At 40.8% G+C, this 27,030-nt stretch overlaps 1 protein-coding gene across 3 annotated transcripts; it reads left to right on the top strand.

Annotated features, from left to right (window-relative positions):
* LOC110494320 (beta-1,4 N-acetylgalactosaminyltransferase 1) lies at positions 1-25,852 on the top strand. Of its 3 annotated transcripts, none has more exons than XM_036950401.1 (12): positions 1-54; positions 15,671-15,763; positions 16,023-16,245; positions 16,353-16,529; positions 16,818-16,924; positions 17,493-17,530; positions 17,677-17,857; positions 17,994-18,086; positions 18,222-18,409; positions 18,594-18,734; positions 24,392-24,632; positions 25,229-25,852. In XM_036950401.1, exons 3-12 carry the CDS (start codon positions 16,031-16,033, stop codon positions 25,444-25,446), a joined length of 1,599 nt encoding a protein of 532 aa, XP_036806296.1. In that variant the 5' UTR covers positions 1-54; positions 15,671-15,763; positions 16,023-16,030; the 3' UTR covers positions 25,447-25,852. The 3 variants fall into 3 exon arrangements, with proteins under 3 accessions (XP_036806296.1, XP_036806295.1, XP_021424951.2); XM_036950400.1 differs by having other exon boundaries at positions 28-80; XM_021569276.2 differs by lacking the exon at positions 1-54 and adding an exon at positions 552-914.
* Positions 25,853-27,030: the final 1,178 nt, after the last annotated feature.

Genomic DNA, 27,030 nt, shown 5'->3' with positions numbered 1-27,030 from the left:
CTAGTAGACCGGCGACAACGACCGCCACCCGAACAAGAAGGGGAGTCCCCTTCGGTAATATTCGTGACACACAGTTGACAGTGAGAGGACTTTTCTATTTTTCAAGGCGTTAAGCCTCGATCACATCACACCACACCGACAGCTATTCTTTTTGTGGTACACCACAAGTACATTCAGTTCCAATGGAACGCAGCCTTCTCTTGAAATAGCCATCAATATGCTCATAATGCATGCGTAAAATAATTGTGTAGAAATCTGCTTACATACCACTTATTTGAATCCAACAGTCACACTGTTTTAATTTCTATAGATTATATACTTAACATTCATCTTCTGCTACCATTTCTGTCAAGCTGTCTAGCATACAGTTTGAGCATATGTTCAATTGGAAATGAATGTACTTCTGGTGTACCATAATGAAAATGGTGTGGTGTGATTGAGGCTTAACGCTGCTGCATGGGTTGCATGCGGGTTGCATGCGGTTGTGGACGCATGGAGGAGATACGCTTCGATCACACCGACTTTAGTTCAACATTTACCTTATCCTACCATTTCTGTCAAGCCGTCTGCACATACAGTTTGACGCATACGTTAGATAAATTCAACGTATGCACCACACCCAATGAACTACAACTACCTCTGCAACGCAATGCTGCAAGGTAAACGCAGCGTTTTATTGGAAATGAATGTCATCGCAAAGCAATGCAAAGACACTGTCGGTGTGATCGAAGCTTTACCTTCATTCTGCTGCGATTCCAATTGGGCGCTCGTGGCATATCCCTCTCGCGTCCTTTTAAGCCACGAGTCTTGTCGGAAAAACGCAGAGGCGAGGTGCAAGTACACAGCTGCTGGGACGAAGTATATAATCTATTGGAATTAAAACAGTGTGACTGCCGGATTCAAATAAATGGAATGTAAGTAGATTTTTACACAAATATTTTACGCATGCATTATGAGCATATTGATGGCTATTTCAAGAGAAGGACAATCTGATTACTAGAGATGTTAAGGTAAGATTAATGTTTCATTTCGTCTTTTTCAATGTGTCCTTTTAATTAAAATGTTGTAACGAGACAATCATGAAATGCGTACCTTTCAAAGCATTTATGTGTGTTATACACAATCTACCCTATCTATCCTAAATATAGCTTTAATATCATAAGAGGCGTTGGCGACTTACGAGCGCAATTGCAGCAATATTTTATTTGTAGTGAGGAAATCTCCATTAAAGCCTAATAGACAAGCAGGCTAATCAGACCTGTATTTGTCTACAGTATGTGCAGTCACCACCCGGTTAGCTGAGAGGCCTGTGAGAGAAAGGCTGAATCAAATCATATTATATCTCAATACTGGCCATTGACGTGCGTTGGCCTGAAATTGCTCCACATTATGATTAGATCTGAACGACACCATAAGTGCGTTTTTCCTCATTTGGGCTGTGGGTTGCGGCGTTGGAAGAATATCGGAGCGCAAGGATAAGATGTTGTCGATGATTGAAGGTAAAATAAGCATCCTGTAATTTAGTAGGGAGGAACACAGATGGTGCTAGACATCGCACCGGCATGGATACAGGTAGCCAACCCACCTTCCTACATTTTGTTTCATCCCTGTTTGATTCTGTATAGCCCATATGCTCTTTTTCAGGTAGCGGTCCTGTTCTTGCGCTAGCCTATAAACTGTAAACGTGTTTTTAAGAACCTTGGAATATTGAGAGGATTCCCATGCTGATAATCATATTCTCAGTCAATATGCAGAGCACGTCTTCTGCATCAGTGATTTGAGACCATGTCTGTCTAGATAATGGCTGCACAGGAGGATGCTGCGGGGAGAACGGCTCATAATAATGCCCGGAACGGAGCAAATGGAATGGCATCAGACACATGGAAATCATGAGTTTGATGTATTTGATACCATTCCACCAATTCTGCTCCAGCATTTACCACGAGCCTGCGCTCCCCAATTAAGGTGCCACCAACCACCTGTGAGTGGCCTACATTTCACTATAGCCAACACATCATACAGCATTACACAATAGGCCTACTATTAGCCTACTCTACATAAGACTGTTTGCAAGAAGGTTTGTGTCTCCTAATTAGCCACACCCTAATAATGCATATGTTCTTATAAATCACCATGCATGCATAATTAGCTAAACTAAGTAAATTAAATGCACCTGTTTTTCCTCTCCTCTCTCTTAAAAGCACACATAGGCCTACAACACTAGGCTATATACTCCAGCAGTCCAGTCCAGACATGGAGATGAACACTTCTGACACACCTAATTTCCATCCCCAATAACCAGTAGAACTAGGCAGCTAAGCAAAGCAGAACAACCACTCCACCTCTGAGTAGGCATTATGCAAAACACACACACACTGCTCTCAGGGGTTCCCTTTGCATCATGGTGAAAAGCATTGGTAATTGGATGTGTCTGTAAGTTAGAAAAATAATTAGCACCCAACCCAGGTGACGTGCATGAACCTTTAGGGGACTAAAACCTTTGTCTTGAGTAAAATGTCCATCCCTTATGGAAACCGGGTTGATTTGGATAGGTTTACAAGCATTAGGTTATATGCAAAAAGAGTTGGAAAATCAAAACTTTGTCAAATCAAAATCTAGGACACTCCAATTAGAATAATATTATGTTTCAAATGGCATGTTATATTTTGTATATGTATTAATTTTGGTATGTCCATCATCCATTTTGTATAATATGTCACAAATTACAATTCGTACACTATGGTATGAATTTGCAAAACGTATGATATGTTACAAATTCCAATTTGTTGTGGCTAACGTTAGCTAGGCTAGGGGTTGGGGATTAAGGTTAGGGTTATGAGTTAGGTTAAAGGATTTGGGGAAGGGTTAGCTGACATGCTAAATAATTGCAAAGCAGCTAAATAGTAGTAAGTTCATGCAAAGTTGCTAAAATGCTAATGTTGTCCGAGATGAGATTTCAACAAGGTTGAGATAGAAAGAGCCCAGCGCATCTACTCGGGATCTGGAACTAGTAATGATTCAGACAGAAGACGCTGATCTTCAAGGTCTTCCGGTACAACGACTGCCAAGCCATTCTACAAGGAGCCAGAGCAGCAGAGCACATTCACCACGTCGGTAAGGTACTACCGCACGCACACCTCCCAATGCCGCAAAACCTTCAACGAGGTCCGGAACAAACTCAGACTAGGGGCATCCAGTCACTCCTCATCTATCCAGTAACGCTACGGCCCACAAACAGGACAGAGTGCCTGTCATTCACCACAGCACAAGACGCCGAGGAGTTTGTGGCATCACCGGGAGAGGACAACCACAAGCACCGCAGTGAGCACCACGCCGCTGGTCCTGTTTAGAGGAATACTAAACAACGGGGCCATGCAAGCACCGGGGAATAAGTGAACTGGTCAAGAGGATTTATCCACAACTTCAAGGAGTTTTAAGGAACATTTGATTGAATTACTTGTGATCATTATGAACTTCGACAATGGAGCACCAGCAAGCTAGCTAGCTAGTGAACTAGCTTTCGGGCTAGCTGGATGATTGGGACAGTAACGTTAGCAGCTAGCTAAGTCATCATCATAACTGTTAGCTAGCTAACTGATTAGCTCTTCAGCAGTGTTCAGTATAACCTATGTTGTTGAAAGTTTATATAGATTCTATAAACTCATTGTATTTTACAACTGAGTTACGTTTACAACGTTTGTGTGATAACTTTATCTGGTGGTAGCTGGCTAGCTCACTTGTCTCATGTTGCTATGCCAACAAATGCATAGCTAGAGAAGTCAGCAATCGCTATTACCACGTAATTATTTTTCCAGTTCTTCATGTTTGTGCTACGTTAAGGCTTAATCATTCAGTCAATTGAGTATTTCTTGCCGTTCTCATATCTCTATTGTGTCAGTTAACTAGGCAAGTCAGTTAAGAACACATTCTTATATACAATGACAGCCTACTGTAGTAAGGTGACCAGATTTCTGAAATGAAAACCGGGGACATTTCCAGTTCGGCGGTCAATATATAATTAAAATATCCAATGTTATTATCTATCAAATAAAAAAGGGGGACAATTCCGGTTTCATGTATTTAGTCTAACAGGCACACTGATCGACAGAGAAAACAAATATATTACAGAAACACACCGACAAGACAGAACTGTCCAATTTGAACAGCCATTCAGTGGTCCTGGTAGTCTGGGTAGTATAAGTGCAGAAGAGAACATGAGCAAAATTGAAAAAACAGACAATAGTATATGTGAAATACTTAACAACATAATAAAGAAATAAGATGCTGATGAGATTGGTAACTACATAATATACTTATACCAACCTAATCTGTATATTTCTCAGAATGTATTTTCTTCAGGATTGCTCTGTCTTTGGCCAGTTTCTCCATAAACTTCAACCTCCCCTGCCAGGAGTTCATCTTCACAATAAGCATGGCCTTGATGGTAGGAACAGTGAACCTATTTCATGCTGCTGTCCATAGAGTATTCATTTGGGAGAACACTCTCGACTGGTGTGTTACTTCCAGACGCTAATCTAGCCAGGTTAGTGTGTGGGATGTCATTCTCTTTGAAGTCGGTAACCACCGTGCTCCATCTCTGACTGAGCGCTGTCTCAGATGTTTTCCATTCTTCAAGCGATCCCCCCTTTAGGAACTCTTGCAGGCCAGTAACCTCGTTACACAGTGCCTACTGCCTTCACGCAGAAGTTGCCTTTTTAAAAGGAGACGATGTAAATCTTTTAGATTATCTGTGTGCTTTCCCCATGCTTGCAAGTAGTTCACAGCCATAGTGAAGAATGATTGGGATGTTTTGAGAAAGCTGTCTTTAGACTTGGCTCCATTTTCCTCTAGCTCTCTCAGAAGTCCTCTGACCAAAACTGGAATGAAGTTGTCATCAGTCAATTTTGCCTCAACGTTTCTCAGAATTGCAGCGGACTCCACAGCACAGTGGTCCTGGTCTCCAAGCATCTTGATCGTGTCACTGAATACGGTCAAGTTTCCATGGACAAAGGCCAGCCAAAGTTCAGTCAGTGGATCTTCGAACATTGTTCACAGGACAACAGGGCATTTGTCTTCAGAAATAAAAAAGGATTTCAATGGCACATACATTTTCAGCACTCTTTCTAGAGCAGGGAGCATGGACATCCAGTGAACATTGCTGTGTCCTAAAATGTTATGGTACTCCTGGCCAACAAACTCACAAAAGCCCTTCATTCTTTCTACTCTGACGGTGAAAATCTGAACATATTCCAAATATCTTTGATCAGGTACTCAACATCATATCCAAAGCTGTTCTGGCCGTGTTATGACAACCTAAGCCAACCACAGGACAACCTAAGCCAACCATCTCCCGCTGCAGAGCATTTTTAACTTTGGTATGGACATTGACCCTTTCCAGCCTATTCAGTCCTCCAAAGCTGGTATTTGTTGTCGGCAGAGAATGTTTTCCAGGTTACATTTTTGGATGACCACCAGGACCTCAGCTGCAATTTTCTCTGCTGTTTCTCCATTCAATTAAACAAAATCAAGCAGTTTTGTTTCCACAGATGTGCTGCCATTGTAACAGTATAAGTTTAGACCGTCCCCTCACCCATACCCGGGCGCGAACCAGGGACCCTCTACACACATCAACAACTGACACCCACGAAGCATCGTTACCCATTGCTCCACAAAAGCCACGGCCCTTGCAGAGCAAGGGGAACTACTACTTCAAGGTCTCAGAGCAAGTGACGTCACCGATTGAAACGCTATTTAGCGCGCACCGCTAACTAAGATAGCCGTTTCACATCCGTTACACCATCATATATCTTACATATCTGACTACTATTGGCAGCAGCTTTACATGTCCATGATTGGACACATCAATGGACAGGGACACACATTCAACCTGGTCTAGGTCCTGTGTTACCAAAGTAGTTGCCCATGTTGCTAACACGTTACTCACTATGGTGTCACATTTTGTCCTAGCACATGTAAACTTTGGCTCATAAAGCTTCCGTGTCAGTTGTGCTGTGCAGTCCATAGATCTGTAACTATGACTGTGTCACATAGTGTGGTATGCAAAGACACCCTCCTGCACTGCTAAACCATATTTTTCTTGGGAAGGCTCTATCTTCTTGAAGAATGTGGTGACAGAGGACATACCAACACGGGCAATGAGAGGCTTTATGCTTTTTCATCTGCTGATGTTCTACCACTGCCGTTCTTCTCCGGCTGCCAATTGAAAGAGAGGAATTACAAAGAGTGCAGTGAACCATTTTATTGTCTTGACCTGAGCGTATAAATGGAAATTCTCTCATGTTTTTCATAAAGTGCATTTCCGTTTCTTGGAAAGAGTCATTGTATCTCCTCTGTCTGTTCTTCACTCTCCTTGTGTCACTCTTCTTACTCTCAACTTAAATAGCATACTATTAGATCAAATACTTTGGTTAACAGATTCCCATTGCTTGCCTCATTTCTATCTCAAAAACATTGTTTGGAATAATAAATTGGCAGGCTCTGTAATCATCTTTACCTTTCTTCCTCTGTCTCCTTCACTCTTCTTCCCATCCAGTCTTCCTCCTCTCCTTCTGCTAATGTTATCCATGAACATTTCTAACTATATTTCCACACTACTTATTATAATGACAAAGCATTAAAATTGTAATCTACAAAAATATTCTCAGAATTCATTGTGCATTCATTTAATACAATCATATTTTCAAAATAGCCCGTCCACTGCATGTTTACATGTGAACGTTTTTTAACCTAGCTATAACAGTAGCTAGCTAACTTAGTCTACATAGTTAACGTTAGCTAGCATAACTTATTTAAAACCTTACAGTGCAGATCATCTATCTATTTAAAAAACTATGACATAATAACGTCACTAGCTAGTGTCTCAAACGATTGTAAGTAGTTAGTAGAAGAATAGTGAATGAAGCTGCTATAGCGAGCAGCCCCCTCTGCTGGACAAAACAATCACAACGCAATTGAGACGTCAACCGGTAGTCTCTGCTGCCCGGTCTTTCTTGCCAAGTAAAATATTTCACTTTGCGGTCTGTTTTTAACGCGCAGTTAAAAACGTGGACATTTCCGGGGACGGCTCCAGCTCCAAAAACGGGGACTGTCCCAGGATAACGGGAACGTCTGGTCACCCTATACTGTAGGGATGGTGCCAGGTTTCCTCCAGATGTCACGCTTGGCATTCAGGCCAAATAGTTGAAACTTGTTTTTTATCAGACTAGAGGTGTCATGCCCTGATCTGTTCCACCTGTCCTTGTGATTGTCTCCACCACCTCCAGGTGTTGCTTATTTTCCCCAGTGTATTTATCCCTGTGTGTCCTGTCTCTCTGTTTGTCTTGTATGTTTCCAAGTCAACCAGCGTTTTCCCCATTCTCCTGCTTTTTGCATTCTCCTTTTACTAGTCCTCCCGGTTTTGACCCTTGCCTGTTTCTGGACTTTGTACCCGCCTACCTGACCATTCTGCCTGCCTTGACCACGAGCCTGTCTGCCACTCTGTAGTCTGATCTGGTTTTGACCTTTTTGCCTGTCCACAACCATTCTCTTGCCTACTCCTTTGGATTAATAAACAATGTAAGACTCCAACCATCTGCCTCCTGTGTCTGCATTTGGGTCTCGCCTTGTGCCTTGACAAGAGGATCTTGTTTCTCATGGTCTGAGAGTCTTCAGGTGCCCTTTGGCAATCTCCAAGCAGGCTGTCATGTGTGTTTTACTGAGGAGTGGCTTCCTTCGGCCCACTCAACCATAAAGGCCTCATTGTTGAGGTGCTGCAAAGATGGTTGTCCTTCTGGAAGGTTCCCATCTCCACAGAGGAACTCTGGAGCTCTGTCAGAGTGACCATCGGGTTCTTGGTCACTTCCCTGACCAAGGCCCTTCTCCCCCGATTGCTCAGTTTGGCCGGGCGGCCAGCTCTAGGAAGAGTCTTGGTGGTTCCAAATTTTAGAATGATAGAAGCTATTGTGTTCTTGGGGACCTTCAATGCTTGGAAATGTTTTGGTATCGTTCCCCAGATGTGTGCCTCGTGACACAATTCTGTCTCGGCGATCTACAGACTATTTTTTTCAAACTCATGGCTTGGTTTTTGCTCTGACATGCACTGTGTGCCTTTCCAAATCATGTCCAATCAATTGAATTTACCACAGGTGGACTCCAATCAAGTTGTAGAAACATCTCAAGGATGATTGATGGAAACCGGATGCACCTGAGCTCAATTTTGAGTCTCATAGCAAAGTGTCTGAATACTTATGTAAATATGGTATTAACATTTAAAAATTAAATAAAAAATGTCTTAGTTTCATAACCTGTTTCGCTTTTTCATTATGGAGTATTGTGTGTTGATTGCTGAAGATTTTTTATTTAATCCATTTTAGAATAAGGCTGTAATGTAACAAAAATGCTTTTGTTCTCTGTGGTGTTGCATGTTTAATCTGTGGTCTCATTCTCCCCCAAATGAACTTCTTTGTGACAGGCTATTGGTCTAATTTTGACTCTATCGGAGGAGGCAATGGTAACATGGAACTCATAAAATGTATAGTTGGGAGGACATATATTTTGTTAAGTTTGTTTGATTTTGATATGTGAGGAAGACATTTTGACTGATGCTTTGTGCTAGCAGTTCAAGAGAGAGCAAATAGCATAGGAGAGGTGGGACAACCTTGTTTTATCCTCATTGTATGGTAAATGGCTTAGAATGGATAGTGCCAGTACAAATAATAGAAGGATTCACATTCATATGTATAAATCTAGCCCCATGACTAAAATGTTAAAGAACAAGCCATACATTTTCCCATTCTAAGGGGTGAAAGGCTTTCTCTGCATCTAATGATTACACAGGGTATCCAGATTGGAAGCCTCGGCAACGACATGAAACAGGCGGAGCATGTTATCGGCTGTCAGGCAACCCTTAATAAACCCTGTTTGGTCAGGATGTATGAGCTTGTCAATAACTTTCTCTAGGCGCATGGCTAGAACTTTAGCATACAACTTATTTCCTGTTCCGATTAAACTGATTGGCTGAAAATTTGCACAATTTGTGAGGTATTTTCCTTTCTTAGGGATTAGGGATATAATAGCTGTATTAATGTCTCTGTGGATTAGTCCTTTTTCAATAGCAATGTTAAGCAATTCAAGAATAACTGGTCCTAGCTCATCGCAAAAGTTGAGAATGAGTTCAGGAGTTATTCCATCAATACCAGGCACTTTATCTTTCTTCATATATAAAAGAGCAGCTTTCAGTTCAGATAAAGTGACATGTTCCTCTAATACAACTGTTTCTTCCTGAGAGAGTTTGGGCAGCGTAAGGTTCTCCAGAAACTGCTGACAAGCAGAAGTATCAAAGCTATGTGAGGAACCGTATAAATCGGAATATTATGCTCTAAAAGTTGTTTATTTCTGTAGGATCCTTATTAGGGGATGAGATCAGCTGTATTGACGTTGTTTTAAGCTGTAGCGCCAGTAAGTGGCTAGGCCTACTCCCCTGAAAATTGTATTTTTGTCGCACCCTCTGCATAATGAATTCTGCTCAACGTCGCTACAGGTCATTAAGTTCAAGTATACTTGTTTTTAGCTCAATTTCTCTCTCTGAATAGTTGTTTTTGACAGTCTTCAAGCATTTTACAATGACTTTACAATTTACTGATCTCCTGACATCTTAATTTCTGTAAAGTATTATTAAACCTCCATTTCATTGCATACTTTTTCATTGGGAAGATTTGAAATTTACAAAAAATGTGATTATTTTCCGATAGAACGGCCGGTAATGTTTTTATAAATTCCATGTTACCTGTAATATCAGTCTTAAATCTAGCAGAAAAGCGTATATTGTCCTTAGTTGTGGGATTATGAAATCTCCAACAGTCATTAAGATACTTAAGAAATTGTTTAAGTGCATTGGAAGCATTCACTCGTGATGAGCTATGAGATAGATCTGGACCTTCTATCTTAGAATCAATAATGACATTCATGTCAGTTCCAATAATAAGCGTATAATCTGGTAAATTGAGCAGGCTTCTGGTTACAGAAGGGAGAAAATATTTGTCATATGAGTTAGGAGCATAAATAGATACAAATGCTATTTCCTTCCATACAGTGTGGAACATATGTAAGTAAATCTGTTTTATCATTTCCACTTTTTTTCAATTGTAAGGTGTAGAATGCGTTTATGTAGAATGAGCACCCCTTTTGATTTAGATATGAAGCAGGAATCAGCTTCCAGTTTGTAGTATTGGTTTTGACGTCTATGGACATCACCCTCCAAAAGATGTCTCTTCCAATAGAGCACTGTCAACTTTATTCCTATGTAATAAGTCAAGACATTTCATTTGCTTATTTGGCTCATTAGAACCGCTCAGATTACAGGAAATGATCATTAAATTAGCCAAAATCCATCTGTGGTGATGTGAATACCAGTTTGATGGATAAAAGAGAAAAGTAACTTATGATAGCTATAAAATGACTGTCTAGTTACCAACTAAATAATTGTAAACCAGATATTCCAGAAAAAACAGCAAACATATCTACTATATATAAAATTACAAAACTCTTCAGATTGCCATTCCATCCCAATGACCCTGCAAAATGTATTACAACAATTGAAACAAAGAATCCCTCCCCTCCATGACAGGTTAGGACACAGTCCTCAGTCCTCCCGCTCCTCTCAATATTAGACCCGTGACTAAACACAGCGGTGTCTCACTAAAACCCTCCCAATACCTCTGAATGTCTCACTCCATTTCCTAAATATATTGCATTAGGTGTTTTGGGGTATCTGTACTTTACCATTTATATTTTTTACAACTTTTACTTTTACTTCACTACATTCCTAAAGAAAATAATGTACTTTTTACTCCATACATTTTGCCTGACACCCAAAAGTACTCATTACATTTTGAATGCTTAGCAGGACATAGAAAATGGTCCAAATCATGCACTTATCAAGACAACATATGGTCATCCCTTCTGCCTCTGATCTGGTGGACTCACTAAACACAAATGTGACTTTTGTAAATGATGTCTGAATGTGCTCCTGGCTAACTATACATTTTTAAAAAATGGTGCCGCCTGCTTTGCTTTAATAGAAGGAATTTGAGATTATTTATACTTTTAGTTATACTTTTGATACATAGGTATATTTTAGCAATTACATTTACTCTGGATACTTAAGGATTTTTAAGAACCAAATACTTTTAGACTTACTCCAGTATTTTACTGGGTGACTTATACTTGAGTAACTTTCTATTAAGGTATCTATACTTTTACTCAAGTATGACAATTGGGTACCTTTTCCACCACAGAATAGTAGGCAACACCCTCACCTATTGCACCTATTATATGTGTGGTTTTTAGTCCTACTTATGGGTGATACTGATAGTGGCTAATATTTAACATGATAGAAATAGGAGACAGAGAAAGTCGTGGTAGCCTATAACTAAGATATTCAAGACTGCCCATCTCTTAAGGATCGTACCCATTTTTTCAATTTACGCCTAAAATTTGGGTGTCATTTAACTGCCTGTAGCGTAGGACCTGAAGCAAGGATATGTGTATTCTTGATACCATTTGAAAGGAAACACTTTAACGTTTGTGGAAATATAACACATTAGATCTGGTAAAAATAATATATAAAAAAAAACAATGGTTTTCAAAAAATGTTTTGTTCCATCATTGAAATACAAGAGAAAGGCCATACTTTCAGATAGGAATCTAGGTGTCATTTAAATGTTGTGTCTGTGTGTATGCAAAGTTTCAGACTGATCCAGTGAAGAATTACGTTACTGCACAATATTTTGTGTCAAGTCTGCCAGGAGTTTGCCCAAATGTGCTGAATTGGTCAATTGATACATAAGTACATAACTGTAGAGAACATACAAAAATACTGTGGTAATATTTATTTTTTAGTTTACACACTCCTAGTAATGTCATACATGATGGCTCATTAGCTTATACACTAACTTTCACACATCTAAATGGCAGGGTGGGGTGGGTGGGAAGCCAGTGACAGCAGTGGGATCAAACTGTAGAACCTAGTTCCTACATTTGAACATTAAAATTTATTTTATCAAACAAAATGCTACATTTTATCTCTGGGACCCTCAGGATGACAAATCAGAGCAAGATTACTGAATGTAAATATATTATTTACCTTCAGAGGTGAATGTATCAAACCAGTTGCCTAAGTTTTTTGTTGTTGTGCACTCTCTGCAAACAATAGCATGATATTGTTTTCATTGTAATAGCTACTGTTAAATTGGACACTGCAGTTAGATTAACAATAATTTAAGCTTTCTTCCCATATAATACATGTCTATGTCCCGTAAAGTTGGCAGTTGTATACAACGTCATTGCAGTCACATTAGCGCACGTTAGCAACAACTGTCCCGGTTTAGAGGTTAAAAGGCCATAGATTTTCAATTCTGCATAATGGCACAGCATTTCATAAACCTTACTGTTGGAAAGTTGATGGGTGACTTTTTCAGTTTTCTGTCATATGGCTGGTTTCACATTTGTCTCCAGCAATTATAATGTAAAATAGATCTAAATAAAGTGTCATTTTATATTTACAATTCCCTTGTGGAAACAGATTCCCTTATCAAAACAGATTACTAATTTACCTAGCTCTGATCAATAGCTCTTAACAAGTTGTAAATTACAGTGCATGGAGAATTGTGTTATTTCTATCGGGGGAAAAATTAAGTAGATGCTTTTTCCACTTGGAACCGGGAGGTTGGTTAGACCTTATTCATGGTTTTCTTGCACGTAAAGATGGTGGCATTATTAGGGAATTCAGTCAAGGTCAGAAATCGGGTATCTGTAGACACCTCCGCCACACCTTCATCTATTTGATCTTCACCCAAATGAATAGCGGGTGAATAGCATGCTTTTCACATGCTTAAGTTCAAGGTCAGAATACTCATAGGGAAAAAAGGCTCATAGGGAAACAAATTACGTTCCATTTACGCACGCTTAACTCGGGTCGGAATCTGCCCCTAAGAGCGTTGGGCCAGTAACTGAAAAGTCGCTGGTTTGAATCCCCAAGCAGACTAGGTGAAAAATCTGTCTGTACCCTTCAGCAAGGCACTTAACCCTACATGTAAGTCGCTCTGGATGAGAACATCTGCTAGATGACTAAAATGTAATGGCCTTTTCCCTATTTTGATCTCTTCCTACTGCCCACACTAAAGGCAGGATGGGCATCCCTGCTCAGTCCCACCGGCCATACCATTCCCACAGGAACAATAAGAACCTGACAGCTGATGGATCTCCCACATTATTGACTGTTCCATGTCATCATGCACTTAGAAAAAAAGGAGATATCTAGAACCCAAAAGGGTTCCCCGGCTGGCCCCATAGGAGAACCCTCTGAAGAAATATTTTTGGTTCCAGGTAGAAGCCTTTTGTCTTCCATGTAGGACCCTTTCCACAAAGGGTTCTACATGGAACCCAAAATCAAAAAGGGTTCCAACTGGAACCAACAAGGGTTTTCCCTGGAACCAAAAAGGGTTTGCTTATGGGAACAGCCAAATAACTATTTTTGAACCTTTTTTCGAAGAGTGTGGTGTAGAGGATTCAAGGTGCTGTCCCACCTCTCCCCAGAGGTAGACTTGGAGCAAGAAAAACTCTCAACTCCTCACCTGCGGTTTGGTGTTGGGATGTGATGGTGATCTATGTCCTCTCCCTACCCCCTCTACACACTCTCGCTACCCCCTGTGTACACACACTCTCGCTACCCCCTGTGTACACACACTCTCGCTACCCCCTGTGTACACATACTCTCGCTACCCCCTGTGTACACACACTCTCGCTACCCCCTGTGTACACACTCTCGCTACCCCCTGTGTACACATACTCTCGCTACCCCCTGTGTACACACATTCACTCTCCCTCACTTCTATACACACACTCCAACCAAATTAATCAGTACAGCTATAGTCTAAAGGGAAATCTGTGTGCTCTGTGATAATGATCACTGAAATGAATGACTGGCCGACTGCCTGGCTGGTTACAGTATATTACATCATTCGTTTCCATTGGAAACATTGTTGTGCCTTCTTAAAGTAGAAATATTCATAGTGTCAATAAAATGCCCCTGACTTATTTGTCTACATTGAAAGTTAAAAACAGGTATGGACTTCTGTTTTTAATTTCATAGACTATATAACTTTTTTATCGTGCTTTGTGAAAAATGTATTTTAAAAAACCAAGCCTAAGCCTAATGGCAAGGGGTCAGGCTACTTCCTTTACAGCCCTTCTGTAAATCATTTAGACCAGTCAAGGTACCACAAAGTAGGATTATTTGTATGTCCTTTGTTTGGATGGATGTACAAGGTACTCTTCCTTAAAGCCACACTCTATAATGGTGTGCATATCATTAAAGAGTGGGTTACCAACAAACACATAAACAATGAAGCAAAAGGCATTCCATGAAATTTTACATGAAAATAGCACTTGATTTTTATGAAGCAGTATGTAACGCTCAATGAATGACATTCTACATTAGAGCAACATTATGTATCTGAACATGATTTAAAAGCTTTTTGTTATTTGATAAAGTACTATTTTTTTTTAGGATCCTAATTTGCCTCTGCAAAAGCATCAGCTACTCTTCCTGGGGTCCACATGAAATGTGAAATAACACAAAGTACAGAACATTATTAGTCAAGGACTGAGATATATATATATATATATATATATATATGACATTTTAGTCATTTAGCAGACGTTCTTATCCAGAGCGACTTAGTGAGTCATCTTAAAATGGCTAGGTGAGAACCAAATATCACAGTCGAATATACAATATACAAACATTCCAGCTAAACGATGGATATGTAATATTTTGCAAAAAAACAAACATTTTAATACACACCTAAAATCTATAAATTAAAAATTGGAGAATAGTAATATTTTACACACATGTGAAGGTACCCATAGGCAATCATTTCTGGTGAAAAAAACGTGAGGAATGGGTGGCTATATCATTTTAGAAATAAACTGTTCATATCTCTCATGAATAAAAATACTAAAATCTTAGTAATATAATTCACCGCCACAGAGACATGATAGTCTGACAGACGATTATGACATCCAAGCTTCATATGAGCCAATTCAATGAGGCTTGTATATTTCATCATCAGTCGGTGCTTCAGTGACAGTCGCAGCGACCCCTGAATTCACTGCACTGGTGTCAGAAGTGGCATATCGCTACAGTAGATGCATTCTTCAAAGGAAGTAGGTAATGTAGCGACCTAAGTATGACCCAGAGTGATCTTTCATTTCTGTTTTTAAAACTGAGTCATTAGAATTGTTTGATTATCTGAACACTCTAGGAATTATCATAAAAACTATCACCAACCTGGAAAGTGTTATCTCTCCTGTGTAGAGCCTTATCTTTCCCCCTGCTGTAGATGTTGCTCAGCATCTCTCTTGTGTTAGCTGAATGGTTTTGATGACGGTTGTGTTAACAGCTCTTTATCACTATGAAAGGCCATCATATCTGCTAAACATCCTTACCTTTGATGTACCTACATGTTGCAGTTTCCTCCCACCTAAATCTATTGTTTTTATTTTCACCAATGTTAATATTATTCACTGGGCCATTTATAATACAATGTCCTGAGAAGTTACTTCTGTTATACTGCTGAAAAAACATAACTGATTTGTTATTGCTTTGCAGATGGGGAAAGTCCTTGCCTGTTCATTATGGGATTTTGGGGAATGCTATGGCCTACAGGAGACATCTTCTCTCTGAGTGGATACAGGCAATAGGGTATGATACCAGCTCTCTCTTTTCCTGTAATGGGTGTATAACAAATACAAAATTGTTTAGAATGTTAAATCAGATGTCATGTGATACTCTCAGCTGCCATTTGCTGTATCTGAAGATAACTGAATCATGGCAGCATTCAATTCATCCAGCAATTAGGCTAATCTTGTCACCTCAGATATGGTCACATACTGTTGGACTTCACCACCATAGCAAGTGGTGACCGCAGCACGTTCCTGTTTGTCCTTGTGTGCTTTGCCAGTTTTTAGGATGCGTTCCCTGAGGAAGACAGTGTTGTTGGCCATTGTGGCATCAGTGGTGTTGGTGGTTGCCCTCCTCCATTCTTGGCCCACCAGGGCCTACACCACAGTGGATGTCCGCCAGAGACCAGGGCCTATAGTAGAGAGGCACCTGGAGGAGAGGCTCCCAGAACCGGACCAAAGATCTGCCAACATCCCCTATCACCTGAAGGAGAGTGTTGCAGGGTCAGTTTGAAATAAGGCCTTTGAAATAATTCCGATATTGTATTTCATTGTCATTTTCATTGTCATTTAATTGATGGAGTCCTATTGTCCCTTTCATCTCTCTCCAGTCTGTTGGCACGTAACGGGTGCGTGTGTGAGGGTGAGAGTGGTGGCGTGACCCTGCCCTTTGCCCAGCTGCTGTTCCCACGGGTGTCGGCCCACCCCCTGCACACTGCTTTTGATGCCTCTGAGCTGGAGGAGATGAAAAGACGGAGGGCCAAGGAGTACCAGGGCTTCCAGATGAGGTGAGAGCACAGAACTGTATACCAGCACAGAACTGAAACGACATCCCATATATCATCTCAGTTATTCCTTACACTAGGGGAAGATGCTGTGTCCTTTCATGTGATTTATTTCCAAGCTTGTACATTCTTAGGCTTAGGTTAAAGTTACTGTAGTTTTTTTGAAGGATATGATGTCAACATTACCCCATCTTTGAAACAAATAGCCTAATAGAGTTCATGAAGCTTCATTCTAGCTGTAATAGCTGTGAATACTGATTATTCACCTGATGTGTATTTGTCCCCCTCCAGGTCTCAGACTCCGGTAGATATGCTCATTGTGGCCGAGGCCAACAATCCTCTGCAGTACCCAACACAGGGGGTGGAAGTACGGCCCCTCAAAACCATACTCATCCCAGGTCTGATTTCTAACAGGGATTAGTTTAGTTTTACCTTGATATAAACGGGAAGGTTCCTTGATATTTAAAACCTCAATTGTCAAGGAAACCTGATATAATATGGGAAACACAGAAAGTGAAGTGTAGTTAGATGAAGCAACACATTCAGGGAAAGACTGTCCTCTTACAACAATACATAATAAAAAAAAACTAATGTACAAGTAATCTCGATGCTTACAACAATTTAATAGATCTTATTCACCAACGTATCGGTCTCAAATTACCTTTATCAGGGTATTCTTACAGGGAGGTAAAACTCAGTCTTTTAAAGAGGCTGACAATAGGTGTTCCAACCATCTAACATGTACTATTATTACAACCGCTGACAACTCCTATTTCTACCATTACCATTATTACTACCTTGATAACCTGCTGTTCTGGAAGACTGTTTTAGAGCAGAGAATAGGATTTTGTTGCACAACAGAGAAAGAGTTTACTCCAGCTGACAGTTGATGCAGTGTATTTGGATTGGATGAACATCCAGCAGCTTCATCAAATATGCCAGTAAATATATGCCAAATGTTTTCAGGGCTTGCCTTACAAGACCTTCCCAGAGAGCTGTACACAGTAAGTAGACAGATAATTTTTGGTTTGAGTTATCATTTCCAGTACTATTTCATCTGTCTGGTCTTTGTCAAGTAAAAAACGGCATATTTCCTTATTGCTTTATCTTCTTTGTTCCCTGTCTCCCTCTTAATTATTTTCCTTCTTAGGTCAACTTCACCTCCACCCTGGGAGTGTTAAATGTGGCAGCGGAGGTTGAGGGGGTAAAGGTCAAAGGTGACGGGGAGATGCACATGACCCTGATGAGCAGCCTGCTGCCCAACCTGAACCGGCAGTTACAGTTTGTCTCCTACACCAACACACTATTCCACCCTAGTACAGCAGACACAGGTGAGGCCAGACACACCTGACTTTCTGCTGTACTACTGCTTTCTGGGTTGTGTCCATTAACAAAGACCTACACCAAATGCTGTCTGTAATATATTTGTGGTAATGAGGTTGAAAATACTCTCGCTATGTCTTTCAGTGCAGTTTGAGACCGAGGGACACCAAGCCATGTTCACCATCAAGATCCGTCATCGTGTAACTCCAAAACTCTACAACACAGGACCCAAAGGGGGTATGTGGACAAATACAACTGTCGACTGCATCTCACAACAGCACAACACTTAACTAAAAAATAAACTAAATCCCATCGGAGATCAACGTGTAATGTCAAAGACCCTAACTTTGTCTCTCTCTGTTCCCAATCTAGAATACAACATCAGTGCCCTTGTTACGATAGCAACCAAAACTTTCCTGCGCTATGACAAGCTCCAAGATCTCATCGACAGCGTGCGACGATACTATCCCGCTGTTACCATAGTAATAGCTGATGACAGCGAAAACCCCAAGACTGTCTCTGGCCCCTACATCGAACATTACATCATGCCATTTGGAAAGGTATTTTTTTTAAACATTGCTGCCTCTTTTTAATGTATAGGAACCAGTGTACCTGTCACATATTGTTTTTTGTCTAGCAATAACATTGTTTGCTTAAATAATAGTTGACTAAGATTTCCTTAGTTGTCTTATCGCAGCTTTGGCTTCCTCTGTCCCACATCCTGTTCTCTGCCACAACAACTAGGGATGGTTTGCAGGACGGAACCTAGCTGTTTCCCAGGTGACCACTAAATATCTGTTGTGGGTGGATGATGACTTCATCTTCACGGCCAACACCAAGCTGGAGAAACTAGTGGACGTACTGGAGAAGACCACCCTGGATCTGGTGAGGGGGCACAGGCCATGCCATACTGTATTGCTGACCTGGGTTCAAATACTATTTGAAATATTTCAAATACTTTGAGCGTTTGTGTTAGCCTGCCTGAAGAGAGAAGGGTTTGCCCTTTTGAGACTTTTCAGTTGCTTCCATTGCAACAGGTAAGCTCAATTAAGCACAGGTGAAACCATTTCAAATAGTGTTTGAACCCAGGTGTGTTGTATTGCTGCTAGTGATTTTAATATAGCATGGGACTGTTCAATCCTACCCTCCTTTTATGAGTTTTTTTGGTGGTGACATAATTTGCTGACCCTTCTGTAAAAAACACAAGAATTTCACATGAACACATGATCTCGTGTGATCTAATTTGATCACATAACAACATGTGAAGCAACATGTGAAGTAACATGTGATAACATGAAACTACAGTCGTGGCCAAAAGTTTTGGGAATGACACAAATATACATTTTCACAGTCTGCTGCCTCAGTTTCTTTAGATATTTGTCAGTTGGTACTATGGAATACTGAAGTATAATTACAAGCATTTTATAAGTGTCAAAGGCTTTTATTGACAATTACATGAAGATGCAAAGAGTCAATATTTGCAGTGTAGACCCTTCTTTTTCAAGACCTCTGCAATCCACCTGGGCATGCTGTCAATTAACTGACTGATGGCAGTCCATTCTTGCATAATCAATGATTGGAGTTTTTCAGAATTTGTGGGTTTTTGTTTGTTCACCCGCCTCTTGAGGATTGACCACAAGTTCTCAATGGGATTAAGGTCTGGGGAGATTCCTGGTCATGGACCCAAAATATATCGATGTTTTGTTCCCCGAGCCACTTAGTTATCACTTTTGCCTTATGGCAAGGTGCTCCATCATGCTGGAAAAGGCATTGTTCATCACCAAACTTTTCCTGGATGGTTGGGAGAAGTTGCTCTCGGAGGATGTGTTAGTACCATTCTTTATTCATGACTGTGTTCTTAGGCAAAATTGTGAGTGAGCCCACTCCCTTGGCTGAGATGCAACCCCACACATGAATGGTCTCAGGATGCTTCACTGTTGGAATGACATAGGACTGATGGTAGCGCTCACCTTGTCTTCTCCGGACAAGATTTTTTCCGGAAGCCCCAAACAATCGGAAAGGGGATTCATCAAAGAAAATGAGTTTACCCCAGTCCTCAGCAGTCCGATCCCTGTACCTTTTGCAGAATATCAGTCTGTCCCTGATGTTTTTCCTGGAAAGAATTGCTTCTTTGCTGCCCTTCTTGACACCAGGCCATCCTCCAAAAGTCTTCGCCTCACTGTGCGTGCAGATGCACTCACACCTCCCTGCTGCCATTCCTGAGCAAGCTCTATACTGGTGGTGCACCATTCCTGCAGTTGAATCAACTTTAGGAGACGGTCCTGGCGCTTCCTGGACTTTCTTGGGCGCCCAACAATTGAACCGCTCTCCTTGAAGTTCTTGATGATCCGATAAATGGTTGATTTAGGTGCAATCTTACTGGCAGCAATATCCTTGCCTGTGAAGCTGTTTTTGTGCAAAGCAATGATGACGGCACATGTTTCCTTGCAGGTAACCATGGTTGACAGAGGAAGAACAATGATTCCAAGCACCACCCTCCTTTTGAAGCTTCCAGTCTGTTATTCAAACTCAATCAGCATGACAGAGTGATCTCCAGCCTTGTCCTCGTCAACACTCACACCTGTGTTAACGAGAGAATCATTGACATGATGTCAGCTGATCCTTTTGAGGCAGGGCTGAATGCATTGGAAATGTTTTTGGGGGATTCAGTTCATTTGCATGGCAAAGAGGGACTTTGCAATTAATTTCTATTCATCTGATCACTCTTCATAACATTCTGGAGTATATGCAAATTGCAATCATACAAACTGAGGCAGCAGACTTTGTGAAAATTAATATTTGTGTCATTCTCAAAACCTTTGGCCACGACTGTACACGACAACAGGTGATCACATGTGAAAACACAATCTCGTGTGAAATAAATGTGACAACATGGTTAGGCAAAATTTCAACATGTGATACCATGACACTGTATTTTTACAACTAAATGATGTGAAAGGACAGTATGATGCTGTATGTTGATTACTTGGGACTCAACCTCACTTGGGATTTGAACTCACAACCGCTTGGTTGCTAGCTACCTTAAGTTCCTGTTGCGCCACCAATTATGTGGATATAATGGAAAGTATTCAGAGCCCTTGAATTGTTCCACATTATAAAATTGATTAAATAAAACAAAAAATCCTCAGCAAAGGAGAGATCCTTGATGAAAACCAGCGCTCAGGACCTCAGACTGGGGTGAAGGTTCACCTTCCAACCGGACAACGACCCTAAGCACTCATCTAAGACAACGCAAGAGTGGCTTCGGGACAAGTCTCGGAATGTCCTCGGTTGGCCCAGCCAGAGCCAGGACTTGAACCCGATCAAATTTCTTTGGAGAGACCTGAAAATAGCTGTGCAGCAATGCTCCCCATCCAAACTCCCCAAATACAGCTGTGCCAAGCGTCATACCCAAGAAGACTCGATGCTGTAATCGCTGCCAAAGGCACTTCAACAAAGTACTTAGTGAAGAGTCTGAATATTTATGTGAATGTGATATTTCAGTTTTTTTATTTGTAATAAATTTGCTAAAATTTCAACAAATCTAATTTTGCTTTGACATTATGGGGTATTGTGTGTAGACTGATTAGGGGGGAAAAAACTGTTTAATCAATTTTAGAATTAAGGCTGTAACAAAATGTGGAAAAAGTCAAGGGGTCTGAATAGTTTCCGAAGGCACTGTATATTTATTGCTAAGAATACACTGCACTTTGCCCAAAGTTACAGTAAAAACAAAGTAAATGTATATGAAAACATGGTGTTATTTCTATAAAATTACAGTATGCTGCTGTATTTTGATTTAATTTACTGTAATTGTATAATTTTGTACCGTGACCACAACAGGGTCATGTTACAGTGCAGCTACACTGCCAGATGTGTCAGCATGAAAGAGTTATAGGCCACAGACTTATTGGCAAGAATGAATTTCTGCACTTTGTTGAAAGCCTCCCAGAATCAAGTAAATAATTGTCCAATTATCACAACCAACGTAACAGTAATGTAAAACTAGCAGTCCTCAAGGACACTTTACATTGTAGAGCATACATTCATTCTTTGGGGATTAAACATACATTGTAGAGCATACATTCATTCTTTGGGGATTAAACATACATTGTAGAGCATACATTCATTCTTTGAGGATTAAACATACATTGTAGAGCATACATTCATTCTTTGGGGATTAAACATATTGGTTGGGAGTGCATCAATGTTTCTGCAGTGCCAGCAGGTTCATACATGTTATGGTTAGAGTACACTAGTGTTCTCTGGGATACAAAAAGGTCAGAGATGCACTTCACAGTTCGGTACCTTGTAGGTATAATGGGACATTTTTTTACATAATATTTTGTATATAAAGTATGATCATCACTGCACTTTAAGTTATAGGTGGGGGTAATGTACTGGAGGGGCATTAGCATATTTTTCGGGCATGGTCAAATATATGCGTTTGTGCGAACTGTCAGTTATTCTCAGTTCTGACTATTGTCTCATCATTGATTACATTTATTTAATTCCTCAATTTGAAGGTTTTCTGTGTAGCTGTATAATGTTGGTGGTGCATATTAATCTGCTTTACTGTTACACCTGAATCACTATGATAAATCTAATTAATTTTTTTAGTTTATTATTAACAAAGCTGAGATGTACTTTATAGTCCAAACGGTAGGAATATAAGTGAAATCAGTTACTGACACCGACGTGGTGGTGTAGCAGGATGATCGGAATACTGTTAACCAAGAGGTTGTGAGTTCAAATCCCGAATAAGGACATGTTGAATAATAATTACTGTATAAAATGAACACACACAGTGTAGTTGTGTGTTAAAATCACTGTGTGTGAGTGTATCATAATGAACATTTTAATCCACAAGTGACTCTTCATGTGAAGTGTTCCATAAACTGGAGAGGAAGAAAATCCCATGCTACAGAAGGCTATATCCGTCTGTTAATACAGTACTAGTAAAGGCCCAGTGTACAACTTCTAGGGAAGAAAAACGATATATTTTTTTAAATGTGTATTTTATTATGATTTTTCAGGGGGTGCTGCAGCACCTTTGGCATCCCTATTTCCCGTGACTATGAATGATCAAAATAGTTATACTCTTTTTTTATTTTTTATTTTAGTTGGTGGTGTCTGTGAGATATTTTACTAAGACATAATTCAACACTTTCTGTGCAACAGTCAAGGCCAGTTCAGGAGCATTCTCTGGACTCACTGGGAGCTACTCTGCAGAGCCAAAAACAGCTCCTACTCGATTCAGCACATTCCGACTTGGGTACTATGAGGGAACACAATCAGCACTCCAGTCGTTTGCCAGACACACACAAGTTCAATTAACGTTTGAAAATGATTTGAGTTTACAGTACATCATGAAAAGAGTATTGAAATAAACTCCTATAGTAGCTGTCTTGTGAAGATGACAAATTAGGAAAATGAGGAAGTGGCGTTCCCCTCTGTTGATGACCTAACTAGCCACATCCTGTCTCTCGAAACACAGTAGCTTTGCCTTTAAAAGCTACAAGCGAGAAGATTGAATCCCGGCCTTGTTCTCCAGTTACAAAAGAAAACAAACCCAGACACTAGCCACTTTAATAATCTCTCTGTATCTTGCATTACTCATCTCATATGTGTATACTGTACTCTATACTATGCAATACTTTATCTTAGTCCAATGACGCTCTGATGTATGTGTATATATATATATATATATATATATTCATTCATAATCCATTCCTTACTTAGAGTTATGTGTATTTTGGGTATATGTTTAGGAAACTGTTAGATATTATTTGTTAGATATTACTGCACTGTTGGAACTAGAAGCACAAGCTTTTTGCTACACCCGCAATAACATCTGCTAAACACGTGTATGTGATCAATAACATTTGATTTGATTTGAGATGCAAGCAATTTTGACAACACACTCTCCATCTCCCTCTATTCTTCACGGGCATATTCTTGCTTTGTAGCACATGCACACCACAGCAATATTATGCATGAACAAAAGTAAAAAGTTAACAAAGTAAACACAAAAGCCCCAAAAATCGGACATCCACATAAGGATGAATGAAGGGGGTTTTGTTTGGAGCCCGAATCCAACTCTGATACCTTACTATGGGCTGGGGGAATAGAATAGACCTCTTGTGTGCCACAGACTGGGACTCCAGCTCTTGAGCGGGAAGTCTATGGGTTACACATGTCAGCAGCTGGTCTGGTGTATACGTTTAATGAGTTCTTTCTTCGGCCCACAAAAGCACAGCCAGAAAAACATAAGAGGCAGATATTTCTCCGTTTTCTGCTTCTTATTTTAGTTTTGTTTGTTGATTGTGTCCTTTGGAATGAAGTGATCCAACGGGTCCAAAGGTTTCCATCGGTTTCCTTGTATATCAAATCACTACAGCATGCACTCAATATCAATTTCAGACTATTGGAAGTATCCCTGATGTTCGTTTATTCATTGTACACACTACACAGTATTTGTGAAAAGCTGGTGTGTATGTGTGTGTCAGGATCAGTTAATGCATTGTGTGTGTGTGTTTTAGGTGGGTGGTGCAGTGCGGGAGGCCACAGGCTACACTGCCACCTACAGGCAGACCATCTCCATTGAGCAAGGGGAGGAGGAGGAGGGCGACTGCCTTCACATGCGGAGGGCCTTCCACCACATCATACAGGGCTTCCCAAACTGTGTGGTCACTGACGGGGTCATCAACTTCTTCCTGGCACGCACAGACAAAGTCCAGCAGGTGGGCTTCGACCCCCGCCTGGCCAGAGTGGCTCACCTGGGTGAGTATGGCCCCAAAGCACAGCACCACACAGGGTGTACCTGTCCATAACATAAGCTGCACCTGTGGTTAAATTGAGCTACCTGGAGCTGGGCTCCTGCACCTTACTGGTCCAAAGAGGAGTAGGATAGAAAGTAGGATAAAAGTACTAGCCCCAGCCCTAATCCTAGCTTCATGTCTACAACCTGGTTCAACCCTAGCCATAACCTTAACACTAATCCTGACATAACCCTAACCTTGTGTTCAACACTGGTTCAACCCTCATCCTAACCCCTCCAAATAGGGCTCCTCCACCCCTGAATTCCCAATTTAACCCCTGAGCTGCACCATCTACATTTGGAAGAAGGTCATATAAGTAACAGTACTTCAAAACCAAATGGAAGAGAACATTTGGATACTTGGGCACAAAACCACAAAACCCATTTTTGCAGTCTTAATAGTCATTAACAGTTATCCAAAAGGTTGAGGAGGGAACAAAATAGCTTCTTCTCATGTTGGTGAGTTGCATTTGTTCATATAAATTGTGTGATACCTGAAGTGCCCTCAGCATAAAAACAAACCTCTTTCCTTTTGCTCTGACCCATTGGTTCTTTTCAGAGTTTTTCATTGATGGCCTTGGCTCGCTTCACGTGGGATCCTGTGATGATGTCATCGTAAATCACGCCACCAAGATCAAGCTTCCCTGGGTCAGCCAATCAGAGAGTGACAAGACTTACGCCAAGTTCCGCTACCCACCAGCCTCCTCGGACGCCACACACACCAAAAATGGCCTCCTCTATTTTAAGAACCACTTCCAGTGTTTGACTCACAATTAAATGTCATGTTTTTTTACCTGTAGCTTCTCCTCTCGTTCGAGATTCCTGCTCTTCCTGAGTTGCCAAAGAAGCCCTTGCCCGATGTGTCCCATCAGATAAGATTTTAGACAACCACATTAATGCTTTCCCTTAAAAACAGCCTTGCTTGTTTCACTCTAGAGGGATTGTCATTCAAACAGAGCAAAGCCGTCATTTCTCGTAACTTTGCTCTTCACTTGTGTACTCTTGATTGTAAACTCAAGGTAGAGATAATTTTAAGGCATTTAAGGTGCATTCGCCCCTTTGACATTTTCCATATTTTGTTACATTACAGCCGTATTCTAAAATGTATTAAATTGTTTTTCCCCCCTCATTAATCTACACACATCTTGGGGCGGCAGGTAGCCTAGTGGTTAGAGCATTGGGCCAGTATTCGAAAGGTTGCTAGATTGAATTCCCGAGCTGACAAGGTAAAAATCTGTCGTTCTGAACAAGACAGTTAACCCACTGTTCCTAGGCCATCATTGTAAATAAGAATTTGTTCTTAACTGACTTGCCTAGTAAAATAAATATTGACATAGCAAAAACAGGTTTTTTAATTTTTTTTGCAAATGTATTAAAAATACAAAACTGAAATATCACATTTACATATGTATTCAGACCCTTTACTCAGTACTTTGTTGAAGCAACTTTGGCAGCAATTACAGCCTCTAGTCTTCTTGGGTATGCTGCAAGCTTGGCACGCCTGTATTTGGGGAGTTTCTCCCATTCTTCTCTGCAGATCCTCTCAAGCTCTGTCAGGCTGGATGGGGACTGTCGCTGCACAGCTATTTTCAGGTCTCTCCAAAGATTTTTGATCGGGTTCAAGTCCGGGCTCTGGCGGGGCCACTCGAGGACATTCAGAGACTAGTCCTGAAGCCACTCCTGAGTTGTTTTGGCAGTGTGCTTATGGATGTTGTCTTGTTGGAATGTGAAACTTCGACCCAGTCTAAGGTCCTGGGCGCTCTGGAGCATGTTTTCATCAAGGATCTCTCTCTGTACTTTGCTCTGTTAATCTTTCCCTCGATCCTGACTAGTATCCCAGTCCCTGCTGCTGAAAAACATCCCCACAGCATGATGCTGCCACCACCATTCTTCACCGTAGGAATGGTGCCTGGTTTCCTCCAGACTTCACGCTTGGCATTCAGTTCAAAGAGTTCAATCTTGGTTTTGTCAGATCAGAGAATCTTATCTTATCCTTTAGGTGCCTTTTGGCAAGCTCCAAGTGAGCTGTCATGTGCCTTTTACTGAAGAGTGGCTTCCGTAAAGGCCTGACTGGTAGAGTGCTACAGAGATGGTTGTCCTTCTAGAAGGTTCTCCCATCTACACAGAAGAACTCTGGAGCTCTGTCAAAGTGACTATCTGGTTCTTGGTCACCTCTCTGACCAAGACCCTTCTCCCCTGATTGCTCAGTTTGGCCAGGCGGCCAGCTCTAGGAAGATTCTTGGTGGTTCCAAGCTTCTTCCATTTAAGAATGATGGATCCCACTGTGTTCTTGGGGACCTTCATTGGTGCATAAATTCTTTAGTACCCTTCCCAGATCTGTGCCTCGACCCAATCCTGTCT

This window comes from Oncorhynchus mykiss, chromosome 17 (genome assembly GCF_013265735.2).
Source record: "Oncorhynchus mykiss isolate Arlee chromosome 17, USDA_OmykA_1.1, whole genome shotgun sequence".
Lineage (NCBI taxonomy): Eukaryota > Metazoa > Chordata > Actinopteri > Salmoniformes > Salmonidae > Oncorhynchus > Oncorhynchus mykiss.
Note: the sequence above shows the minus strand (reverse complement) of the source record. Positions and strands in the feature narration are given on the sequence as shown.